The 10,658-nt window shown below is 53.2% G+C and overlaps 1 protein-coding gene across 1 annotated transcript; it reads left to right on the plus strand.

The window, feature by feature from the left end:
* The first annotated feature begins 258 nt into the window (after positions 1-258).
* Positions 259-892, plus strand: LOC123075690 (uncharacterized). The gene has a single exon (XM_044498237.1). The coding sequence runs from the start codon at positions 332-334 to the stop codon at positions 680-682; it is 351 nt and encodes a 116-aa protein (XP_044354172.1). The 5' UTR covers positions 259-331; the 3' UTR covers positions 683-892.
* Positions 893-10,658: the final 9,766 nt, after the last annotated feature.

Raw genomic sequence — 10,658 nt, forward strand, 5'->3', positions numbered from 1 at the left:
CGCTGTCAAGTTCAAGTGCTGTATTTTTGGTGGTATCTATTGGCTCCATCGTTCCGTGACACCTCTTTGCTGTTACCAGCGCCCGTGCATGGGGACTAGAACAGATTAAGCTACTGCATGTGGACGGCTGAGACGGACATAATATAATTCGTCCTCCAATTCAAATGGGGGCCATGAGATGAGAGGTGCCCAGTACCAAACGCCGAAACCACAGGACCTGCTATAAGCCAGCGCTGCTCCTTGCTACCGAGGGGGGCTCGCAGCACCCTCCAGTCCCTCTCTCCTCCACCTCTGCCCAGCACAAACGGACCGACTAGCTAAGCTTGTCATCATGGACAGAAAGGCGGTGTGCATCTGGTTTCTGATCCTCGCGCTTGTGCTGCTCGCCGGCCCGGGCGCGAACGCCGCGGCACTCCTTGGTGGCACTGCCAGCGTCGACGCGGTGCGGCAGCTGATGCCGACGTCATCGTCGTCCATGAGGCTGGGGGACGGCGTGGCGCCGGAGCTCGCGGTGGTGTCCACGGTGGTGGACCTCGGGGTGCACCGGCGCGTTCTCGCCGGCATCGACCCGGGGCCACTGAACGGCAACAAGCAAGCCTGCAGGCCCAAGTGCGCGCAGCCCGGACAGCCGAACACAGGCCGGAACTGCCTCAAGATTTACCGCTGCCCAGGAGGAAACTGAGCGGGACAGCACCATGGACCGTCGATTCCCCCTCCTCCGTCCATGGGTGCATGCATGGGTGCGCTCGCGTTCCATGTTCTGCTTTCGTTTCCATTTTGCGTTTCAGTACCGCGTCAGCGTTGCTATCGCCATGTTTCTTGAAATGTAACTTGGCATAATGTACCTCCCGCTTGATGATGATGATCAAAAGTGAACGTTATCTTACATCCAGTTTGTGAATAAACACATGTGAAAACAATTTGTAGTCCTCTTTGGCCAAGGATAACAGCACATCAAGCTGGAACGGGCATCGCACTGGTGGTGTTGCTGTAGCATAGGCCGGAAGCCCGGTAGGGAGATCATGCATGCATGCTGAGGTCACTCATAATTTGGCCCACCGGACCACCTATCTAATAAAGAACAAGATTCCCTAAAAAAAAGAAAAACCCACATTTTTTTGTCAAATAGTTGTCGGCACAGTCTGTATTCTCTCTTTCTCTCTTTCTATTTTTTTAACACACTACAGTACAGACGCAGACGCAGACGCACATACACTCACTCCTATGAACTCACGCACACGCACCCTACCTTTATGAGCACCTCTGAGAGACTGAGTCGGTATGTCGTCTTGAATTGATGAAGTCGCCACAGACATCTTCGTAGTCGGTGGGAGCGTCTCCTCCCATTGAATGCACATTGCCGGAAGGCCTGAAATAAATTCAGGAAAATGCGAGTACCAGTGTCAAGTCTAGGACTTGAACCCTGGTGGGTTGTGGATACAACCGTCCTCCTAACCATCTGTGACGCCCTCGATTCAATCGTACACTAATCATACACGCAAATGTGTACGATCAAGATCAAGGACCCACGGGAAGATATCACAACACAACTCTATACACAAATTAAAATAATACAAGCTTTATGTTACAAGCCAGGGGCCTCGAGGGCTCGAATACATAAGCTCGAATACACAAGAGTCAGCGGAAGCAACAATATCTGAGTACAGACATAAGTTAGAAAAGTTGCCTTAAGAAGGCTAGCACAAAAGCAACAACGATCGAAAAGGCAAGGCCTCCTGCCTGGGAGCCTCCTAACTACTCCTAGTCGTTGGCGGTCTCCACGTAGTAGTAAGCATCGGCGGTGGCATCTGGCTCCTGGGCTCCGACATCTGGTTGCATCAACCGGAAAGAAGAAGAAAGGGGGAAAAGGGGGAGCAAAGCAACCGTGAGTACTCATCCAAAGTACTCGCAAGCAAGGAACTACACTACATATGCATCGTTATCAATGAAATGGGCTGTATATGTGGACTGAACTGCAGAAATGCCAGAATAGAGGGGAGAACCTAGTCCTATCGAAGACTAGCATCTTCTGGAAACCACCATCTTGCAGCAACAGGAGGGAGTAGAGTAGCATAAAGTAAAGTAGTAGTAGTGTTATCAACCTCGGCCAGAGATCCTTTCTCGACTCCCTGCGAGAAAGCAATCCCAGAGCCATACTATCCATTTCTCATATCCATGTGTCATCTCAAGTATCCAGTTCTAGTTGTATCGATCGGGATACAACTCCAAGTGTCCTTACCGTAGGACAGGCTATCCATAGATGTTTTCTTCCCTGCAGGGGTGCACCAACTTACCCACCACGCTCGATTAACTCCGGCGGGACACACTTTCCTGGGTCATGCCCGGCCTCGGCCAAACACGCTGCAACCCGACCTAGGCTTAATAGAGAGGTCAGCACGCCGGACTAAACCTATGCCCCCAGGGGTCATGGGCCATCGCCCCGGGAACTCCTGCACGTTGCGAAGGCGGCCGGTGAGCAGACCTAGCTACCTCCTTAAAAAGGAAGGTGCTTACCAGTCCAACCCGGCGCGCGCCGCTCAGTCACTAACGTCTATTAAGCTTCGGCTGATGCATACGACACAGAACGCCCATACTATGCCCACGTGATGGTTAGTCCTATCAGGCCAGAGGCCCCTCGGATCAAATATCCAAATCGTAGTGGATTAGGAGCACACGGTAACAAGCAGAGACTTACCAAAGATGTGACCCCGTTGCCCCGTCTCGAGGACTTGCGGCAAGGGCTAAGAATGCTCGGCCACGCCTCGTAAGTATCTCGCGGGCACCTTCCAGGTCAACCCGACTCCACATCACTCGCGGGTACCCCTCAGGGTCGACCCGCCTTTCCAAGTAACAGTGGTAAAGTCCAAGTATCCGTGTGTCCAAACATCAAGGGGAAAACCCGAGGAATCACCCCCGGTAAATTCCACTCGATGTAATCATGAAGGTGAACGTAAGAGGAACCACCCCGAGGTTCACACATGAGGGGTTGCACGACAGAGTCGTATCGGAAGTGGTTAAGGCGGAATCACCCCCGATGACCACGACCGAATAGCTACACTAAAGGGTTAACATCAGAAGTGCTATAGAGGTCTCACCCTCGGCACTCGATAGTAACCCAGTAGTGTCGAGCAACTAAGGGGAAAGTGATGTGCGGTGCCGGGGCCTGGTCTTCGATCCCGTTGATCAGGTCTTCAATGATGAAGCAGGGGCAACAAGGACAAGGTGGGGGTCACTGATGGATCACTAACCAACCTATACTAAGCAATTTAGGATAAGCAGGTAGGTAACAATAAGCAGGTTACAAAAGCAGGCTATGCATCAGAATAGGAGCAAACAATAACAGTAGCAAAATCTAATGCAAGCATGAGAGAATGAAATGGGCAACATCGGGAAGATCAAAGTGGGGGGCTTGCCTGGTTGCTCTGGCAAGGAGGGATCGTCGTCGACGTAGTCGATCACAGGGGCATCAGCAGCGGTCTCGGGGTCTATCGGAGAAGGAGAGGGGGAAGAAACAGTAAATATAAGGCACACAGATGCACGACATGACAATAAGCAGCATTAGGCGTGTTCTAACGTAGTACTACACGATACCGGCGAAGGGGGGTAACATCCGGGAATGTTTTCCCGAAGTTTGACATATTCGGACAGACGAAACGGAGGGGAAAGGTTGCATGTTCGCTATGCTAGGGGCATGTGGCAGATGAACGGACCACGTATTCGGATTCGTCTCGTCGTTCTGAGCAACTTTCATATATAAAACCTTTTCATCCGACTTATAGATTATTTTAAATGATTTTCAAAGTTTTATCAATATTCTGGAAATTCCTGGATTTAATTAATAATTTGAATTAAATAGAAAAATGGCTATGGGTACCTAAAAGTGTACCCAGCCAGAGTGTGCATGAGGCTGACAGTGGGGTCCAGTTGACTGCCCAGTCAGCAGTCAAATGTTGACTTTGACTGGTCAAACTGGCCAGTGGGCCCCAGGTGCTAGTGAGACATTTAAATAAAACTGTTTTATTAGAAAATTTAACCAATGTGGGGGCCCGGCTGTCGGTGAGAGTTAGGGGCTGGGTTAGTGTAATTAAGGGTTAGCCACTAAATAAGGGGGCGGGCCCCAGAGGCTGGGGCACAAGGCCATGGCCGCCGGGCAAAAACGGGGCGGGCGCCCGCCCGAACAGGCTCGGGCGTGCTGGCGCCAGTGTGGTGGAGGCCGCCGGGGGCGGCGAGGCGCCGGCGGGCGCGCGGCCAGGCGGCGAATGGCGGCGGCGCACAGGCAGGCGGCTTGGGGGCGCTGGGGGCCGTACCAGGAGCGGAAGGCGCGGCGCGGGCACGACCAGGGAGGGCTCGCGGGCGAGCATGGACGGGACTGCAGAGGCGGGGTTGGAGCGGGCCGGAGCGGCAGCAAAGGCGACTTGCAGCAGCGAGGGGACGGGCAGAGCGGAGTGGGGCCCGGGTAGCAAGCCGCAGTGTAGGAGAGTTCAAGGCGGGTGCGGCAAGCGCGCAGGCGGAGCAGTGGCGTGGCTTGGCCGGCGTGCGAAACGGGGGGGGGGGGGCAGCGAGCGGCGCGGCAGGGCACTCCGACGGGTGAGGGAGTCCTGGACTAAGGGGTCCTCGGGCGTCCGGCCTGTTATCTGTTTGGCTGGACTGATGGGCTATGAAGACATGAAGGCCGAAGACTATACCCTTGCCCGGATTGGACTCTACTTGGCTTGGAAGGAAAGCTAGGCAACCGATTATGAAGATTTCCTCCTATGTAACCGACTCCATGTAACCCTAGATCTCTCTGGTGTCTATATAAACCGGAGGGCATAGTCCGGATAGGACAGATTCATGACCATACACTCATAGGCTAGACTTCTAGGGTTTAGCCATTACGATCTTGTGGTAGATCAACTCTTGTAACACTCATATTCATCAAGATCAATCAAGCAGGAAGTAGGGTATTACCTCCATAGAGAGGGCCCGAACCTGGGTAAACATTGTGTCCCCCGTCTCCTGTTACCATCGATCCTAGACACATAGTTCGGGACCCCCTACCTGAGATTCGTCAGTTTTGACACCGACATTGGTGCTTTCATTGAGAGTTCCATTGTGCCCTTGACGAAAGGCTCGATGGCCCCTTAAATCGTCGGTAATGGCGTCGTTCAGGGAGAAACCTTTCTCCCCGGACAGATTTTCGTATTCGGCGGCTTCATACTGCGGGCCAACTCACTTGGCCATCTGGAGCAGGTCGATAGCTACGCCCCGGCCATCAGGTTAGATTTGGAAGCTTGAACTACGCCACGGATATCCGTGGAGACTTGATCTTCGATGGATTTGAGACCGCGGCGATCGCTCCCCTTCTCTCCGATGAACATGACTCAAATCTGTCATCGTAGCACACCCAGGAGATGGATCCTGTTGCTGCAACGGCCTCAGTACCAAAGTAGGTAATCCCCTCCGAGGCCATAAGGTCTGCGGCGTTGGAGCCGCACACGGATTCGACATCCTGCAATGCTAGGATCAATGGAACTCCGGACTCGTCTCCGGCTACATGTTCCGGATCAAGTGCGCCTGCGGACACCGAGCTGGATCGGTTATCGATTTTCGAAATTAGCGCTGCAGACATCTTCCAGCATTCGCCTTTGGGTGACGTACTAAATTCTTTGAAGAACTTGTCCTCGGAGGAAGACTCATAGCCGAACTATGTTCGGTTCGAGCTAGAGGCGGGCGATGAGGAATTTTTCTCCCCACCCGCCACCCACTTCATAGCCACCGTCGACGACTTAACTGACGTGCTTGACTATGGCTCCGAAGACATCACCGATATGGACGACGATGCCGACAATGAGCAAGGCCAAGACCCGCCATCCACTGGACGTTGGACGGCCACCTCTTCATACGACGTATACATGGTTGATACACCCAAAGGATCTGGCGACGACATAGAAGAGCCAGATAAGAATAAACCTTCTGAGACGCAGTCCAAGCGCCGGCGCCCCAAACGCCGTTCTAAGCCTCGCCGCTCAAAAGATAGCAACACTGGTACCAGAGAAAATAGCACTCCGGGCGACGCCGAAAACAACAAAGACCCCGTCGGTGCTGCATCCGAACAGGAGGAACATGACGGCAGACAAGACAACCCTGATGAGCAGGCCATAGAAGATGACTCGGGGGACGATAGTTACCGTCCACCCTCCAAAGAGGAGACAAGCCTCGGCAACGAAGATTTCATCATGCCTGAGGACCCTCTGGAGCAGGAGCGCTTTAAGCTTCAACTCATAGCCACCGCAAGGAGCCTGAAAAAGAAACAGCAGCAGCTTCAAGCTGAACAAGATCTGCTCGTCGACAGATGGACTGACGTCCTGACAGCGGAAGAATACGGCCTCAAGCGCCCAGCCAAGAGCTACCCGAAACGCAGACTGCTACCTCAATTCGATGAGGAGGCACCGGAGCACACATCTCCCTCGCGTAATGCGGAACGACCACCACGTGGTCGAGACAGGGCGGCCGACCGGCCACCACGCGGTCGGGATAAAGCGGCAACTCAGGCCGAACAGCAGCCTGCCCAACCGCCCCGCAAAAATAAAGACGGAAGAGTTCGGGGTCACACGTATGACCTCCGGCAGACCCTGGACAGTAGAGCAGGACATACAAGATCGATCTACGGATCACGAGGACGTGCCTCGAGGCACGAAGACGGCTACCTATTCGGACGTGACAAACCTAACCACGCCCGGTCCGAATGCCGCAGCGACACGGCCCAGTACAGAGGTGCCACACACCCTCTCTGCTTCACAGACGAGGTACTGGATCACGAATTCCCCGAGGGATTCAAGCCCGTCAATATCGAATCATACGACGGCACAACCGATCCCGCAGTATGGATCGAGGATTTCATTCTCCATATTCATATGGCTCGAGGAGATGACCTCCACGCCATTAAATACCTCCCACTCAAGCTCAAAGGGCCAGCTCGGCACTGGCTTAACAGCCTGCCTGAAAATTCTATCGGCAGCTGGGAGGACTTGGAAGAAGCTTTCCTAGACAACTTCCAAGGAACCTATGTCCGGCCACCAGATGCCGATGACTTAAGCCACATAGTTCAACAACCCGGAGAATCAGCCAGAAAATTCTGGACTAGGTTCCTAACCAAAAAGAACCAGATCGTCGACTGTCCGGATGCCGAAGCCCTAGCGGCCTTTAAGCATAGTATCCGGGACGAATGGCTCGCCCGCCACCTCGGCCAAGAAAAACCGAGGTCCATGGCAGCCCTGACGGCACTTATGACCCGCTTTTGCGCGGGAGAAGATAGTTGGCTGGCCCGCAGTACAAATACGGCCAACGAAATAAGTCCCTCCGAGGCCAAAAATAGCGCCGGCAAGCTCCGGCGCAACAGAAACAAACGCCGAAGCAATGGCGATAACACCGATGACACAACAGTTCACGCCGGATTCAGTGGCTCTAAGTCCGGCCAACGAAAGAAGCCCTATAAAAGGAGCAGCGGAAAACCATCCAGCTTGGACCGCATACTCGATCGTCCTTGCCAAATACATGGTACCCCAGACAAACCAGCCAGCCATACTAACAGAGATTGCCGGGTCTTTAAACAAGCCAGCAAAGTAAATAACAGAAGCAAAGAAGGGGAATCACAGAGCGAAGACGATGACGAAGAGCCCCGGCAGCCGAACACTGGGGGGCACAAGAAATCCCCCCCCCCCAAATCAAAACGGTGAACATGATATACGCTACACACATCCCCAAAAGGGAGCGCAAGCGAACACTCAGGGACGTCTATGCGGTAGAGCCAGTCGCCCCAAAGTTCAATCCATGGTCATCATTCCCGATCACTTTCGATCGACGAGACCACCCAACTAGCATCCGGCAGGGCGGTTCAGCCGCACTGGTCCTCGATCCAATCATCGACGGATTTCACCTGACTCGAGTCCTAATGGACGGCGGTAGCAGCCTCAACCTGCTCTATCAGGACACAGTACGTAAAATGAGCATTGACCCTTCACGAGTCAAGCCCACGAAGACTACCTTTAAAGGAGTCATACCAGGCGTAGAGGCCTGTTGTACGGGCTCAATAACGCTGGAAGTAGTATTCGGTTCCCCGGATAACTTCCGAAGCGAAGAGCTAACCTTCGATATCGTCCCATTTCGCAGTGGCTATCACACACTGCTCGGACGAACCGCATTCTCTAGATTCAACACGGTGCCACATTATGCTTATCTCAAGCTCAAGATGCCCGGTCCACGTGGCGTCATTACAGTAAATGGAAACACGGAACGCTCCCTCCGTACGGAGGAGCACACTATCGCCCTAGCAGCAGAAGTACAGCGTGGCCTTCTCAAGCAGCACTACAATCCGGTTGCCGAGCCCCTGGACACCATTAAGAGGGTCCGGACTATACTGCAGCAGGACAGCCCGGCTCGTCACGGGCCAAACTAGCAAAATTCGGCCTCCGTCCAAGCCCAGACGAGGCAATGGTATTAGTACCGCGAGCACATAAGCTACGCACTCATGGGTACTGACGGAGGCACAACTCGCTCGCAATCCACAGTACGGCTTGATAGACCCTGGGATTCGCACGCTTCTGCTTTTTCTTTGTACAGGTCTTCTTCTCTTTTCAAGGGCTATACGGACGACCTGCTTGCAGAACACTCCAAGGAAGCAAGGAGCTCCGGCGTACAAAAGAACCCCCAGGTGGTTTCTAATAAACGATTCATCTACTTGTTTTACATACCCGCATGATGCTCGCCCTTGGTTACGGCATTTTCAATAGCCTTACTTGCTTATCGCATTACTTGTACAAAGTACGCCTTGACGTACCGATTACATAACAACGGTGAATAAATAGTGGCGTCAGCCCATTACTTCATTTTTTCCGTTCCCTCACCTCAGTATTTATTACTCACTGCACACGTACACCATGGTACGTACTAATACGCCAGGGGCTTAATTACACCCCGCATCACGACAATAAAAGTCCAAACACTTTTACAGTACAGTTCAACACCCCGAACTTATAGCATTATATGCATCGGCTCCGAATCATGTCTTTGGTCAATAGTTGGGTTGCCCGGCTCCTGTGCTTACTACCTTACGTTCCGCTATATCGGCTAGGGTAGTAAAGGGAGAACTACTGCGATTGTGTCCCGGTTCTTCCGGACGAGCACCTTAGTAGAGAAAGCCGAAAACTGACTGTCTTGATGCGGCGAGAGCCGGTCAGCTGTTCGTGAGGTTCCAAATCGTTGGAGATTTTTCCCGCTTCTTGCGAAGAATCGGTTCTTCCGATTAGGCGTGTATAGCGCCCCTAATTCGGCCTTCCGAACACCAGGGGCTTCGCCGACTTCATTAATTGTCAAACTCCTATGGCTAAGTGGGGGCGGTAAAGGCCGCATAGTCTGATTGCCTTGTTCGCTGCGCTAAACACCTCCTTTAAGGACCAGAATGTGGAGTAAAGACTGTTTAGATTTATCCCGAACACCCCCATACTATCTATGTGGGGGCAGAAGCCGACGACTGGTCATCCCTCAGATTTAACAAACGGCCGCACAAGAGGTAAAATTTAAAAATCACATACATTATACTACATAAACATCTTCGTTCCATATTACAGGGCAAGATAATACACATGTTCTTACGGGAATATAATATCCTTCGAACATTGCTCCGCCGCAAGGCGGGACCCCTCCAGGACACCATCAAAATAATGCTCGGGTCGACGATGCTCCTTGCCCTCCGGCGGTCCCTCGGTCATCAGCTTCTTGGCATCCAGCTTCGCCCAATGCGTCTTGACGCGGGCAAAGGCCATGCGCGCACCTTCAATGCAGACCGACCGCTTTACGGCTTCGAGCCGCGGACAGGCACTCACAAGCCGCTGCACAAGTCCGAAGTAGCTGCCAGGCATTGGATCGGCAGGCCACAGCCGGACTATAAAGTCCCTCATGGCTAGCTCTGCCAACCTGTGCAGCTCGACCAACTGCTTTAGCTGGTCGCTGAAGGGCACCGGATGTTCGGATCCCAGATATTGGGACCAGAACAGCTTCTCCGTAGACATCCCTTCCTCAGCTCTATAATGCTCGGCCGCATCCGACGCACCGTGCGGCAGACCTGTAAATGCCCCTGGAAAACCAAAATTAAGGATAAGTACAAGGGACGTTGCTTCTACACGCCCGCTCTGCATGGTGAAGAACTTACCCGCCGCAATCTTCTTGGCCATCTCGACTTCCTGGAGGGCGCTCTGGGCTTCGGCTCGCACATCCTGAGCGCTCTGGCGAGCCTTCATCAATTCGGACTCTTGCGCCTTACAATCGCGCTCCAGGGCCTCAAATCTCTCTATCGCGCCCTGGAGCTGTTGCTGCGCCTCGCCTACCCGGGCCTCGTGCTTTTCGCGCAAAACATGCTCTTTGGCTGCTTTGTCCTCGGCCTCGGCTAGCACCTTCTTCAGGGTTGCCACCTCGACCGTGGCCCCTAATAAAGTTTACGACGTTTTAGACAAGTCGGACTACTCATTTTTTTCGAAATGTACCTACATGTTATTGCATACCTTGGCTGTCCTCCAACTGCTTCTTCACACGGCCGAGCTCCTCCTCGGCCCGCTCTAGTTTCTGCTTTAGTCCTGAGACCTCCGCAACATGAGCAGTGGCAGCCTGCAGGGATACCTGCT

The sequence above is a fragment of the Triticum aestivum genome, chromosome 3D (assembly GCF_018294505.1).
Source record: "Triticum aestivum cultivar Chinese Spring chromosome 3D, IWGSC CS RefSeq v2.1, whole genome shotgun sequence".
Taxonomy (NCBI): Eukaryota; Viridiplantae; Streptophyta; class Magnoliopsida; order Poales; family Poaceae; genus Triticum; species Triticum aestivum.